Source organism: Cariama cristata, unplaced genomic scaffold (assembly GCF_000690535.1).
Source record: "Cariama cristata isolate BGI_N322 unplaced genomic scaffold, ASM69053v1 scaffold19265, whole genome shotgun sequence".
NCBI lineage: Eukaryota > Metazoa > Chordata > Aves > Cariamiformes > Cariamidae > Cariama > Cariama cristata.
This window is the reverse complement of record NW_009618546.1, coordinates 24,839-25,172: the sequence shown is the minus strand read 5'-3', so window position 1 is coordinate 25,172 and position 334 is coordinate 24,839. Positions and strand designations below refer to the sequence as shown.

At 49.7% G+C, this 334-nt stretch overlaps 1 protein-coding gene across 1 annotated transcript in view; it reads left to right on the top strand.

Moving 5' to 3' along the window:
* Window positions 1–334, top strand: part of CRYGN (crystallin, gamma N) — an 8,445-nt gene that overhangs the window by 207 nt on the left and 7,904 nt on the right. Inside the window, 2 exon segments of the mRNA XM_009700902.1 lie at window positions 277–332; window position 334. The exon segment at window position 334 is cut by the window's right edge and continues 177 nt beyond it. Coding sequence (XP_009699204.1) covers window positions 277–332; window position 334 — 57 coding nt within the window.

Genomic DNA, 334 nt, shown 5'->3' with positions numbered 1-334 from the left:
CCTGTTTTAAACATGCCTGCTGGAAATATGTGTGAGGGAGCACGAGGTGGCGAAAATTGTCATAAATGTGGGATGCGCTGCATTCCCAGAAAAACAAATGCAGTTCTTAGGAAAAAATGCCAGTGATGCCGTGCTCTTCTTGCTGGAAAGCAGCTAAAAAAAGCCCCAAACCACCCTAAAATGATGCATCTGTAAGAGATTCCCATTTGCCCAAAATAAGGGTCCAGCTGTGTCCCTGCTCCTCACTGTGGGCCCGTTCTCCTCCCTCCCCCCCAGATCACTTTCTACGAAGGCAAATGCTTCACGGGCAGAAAGCTGGAGGTCTGCGGCAGCT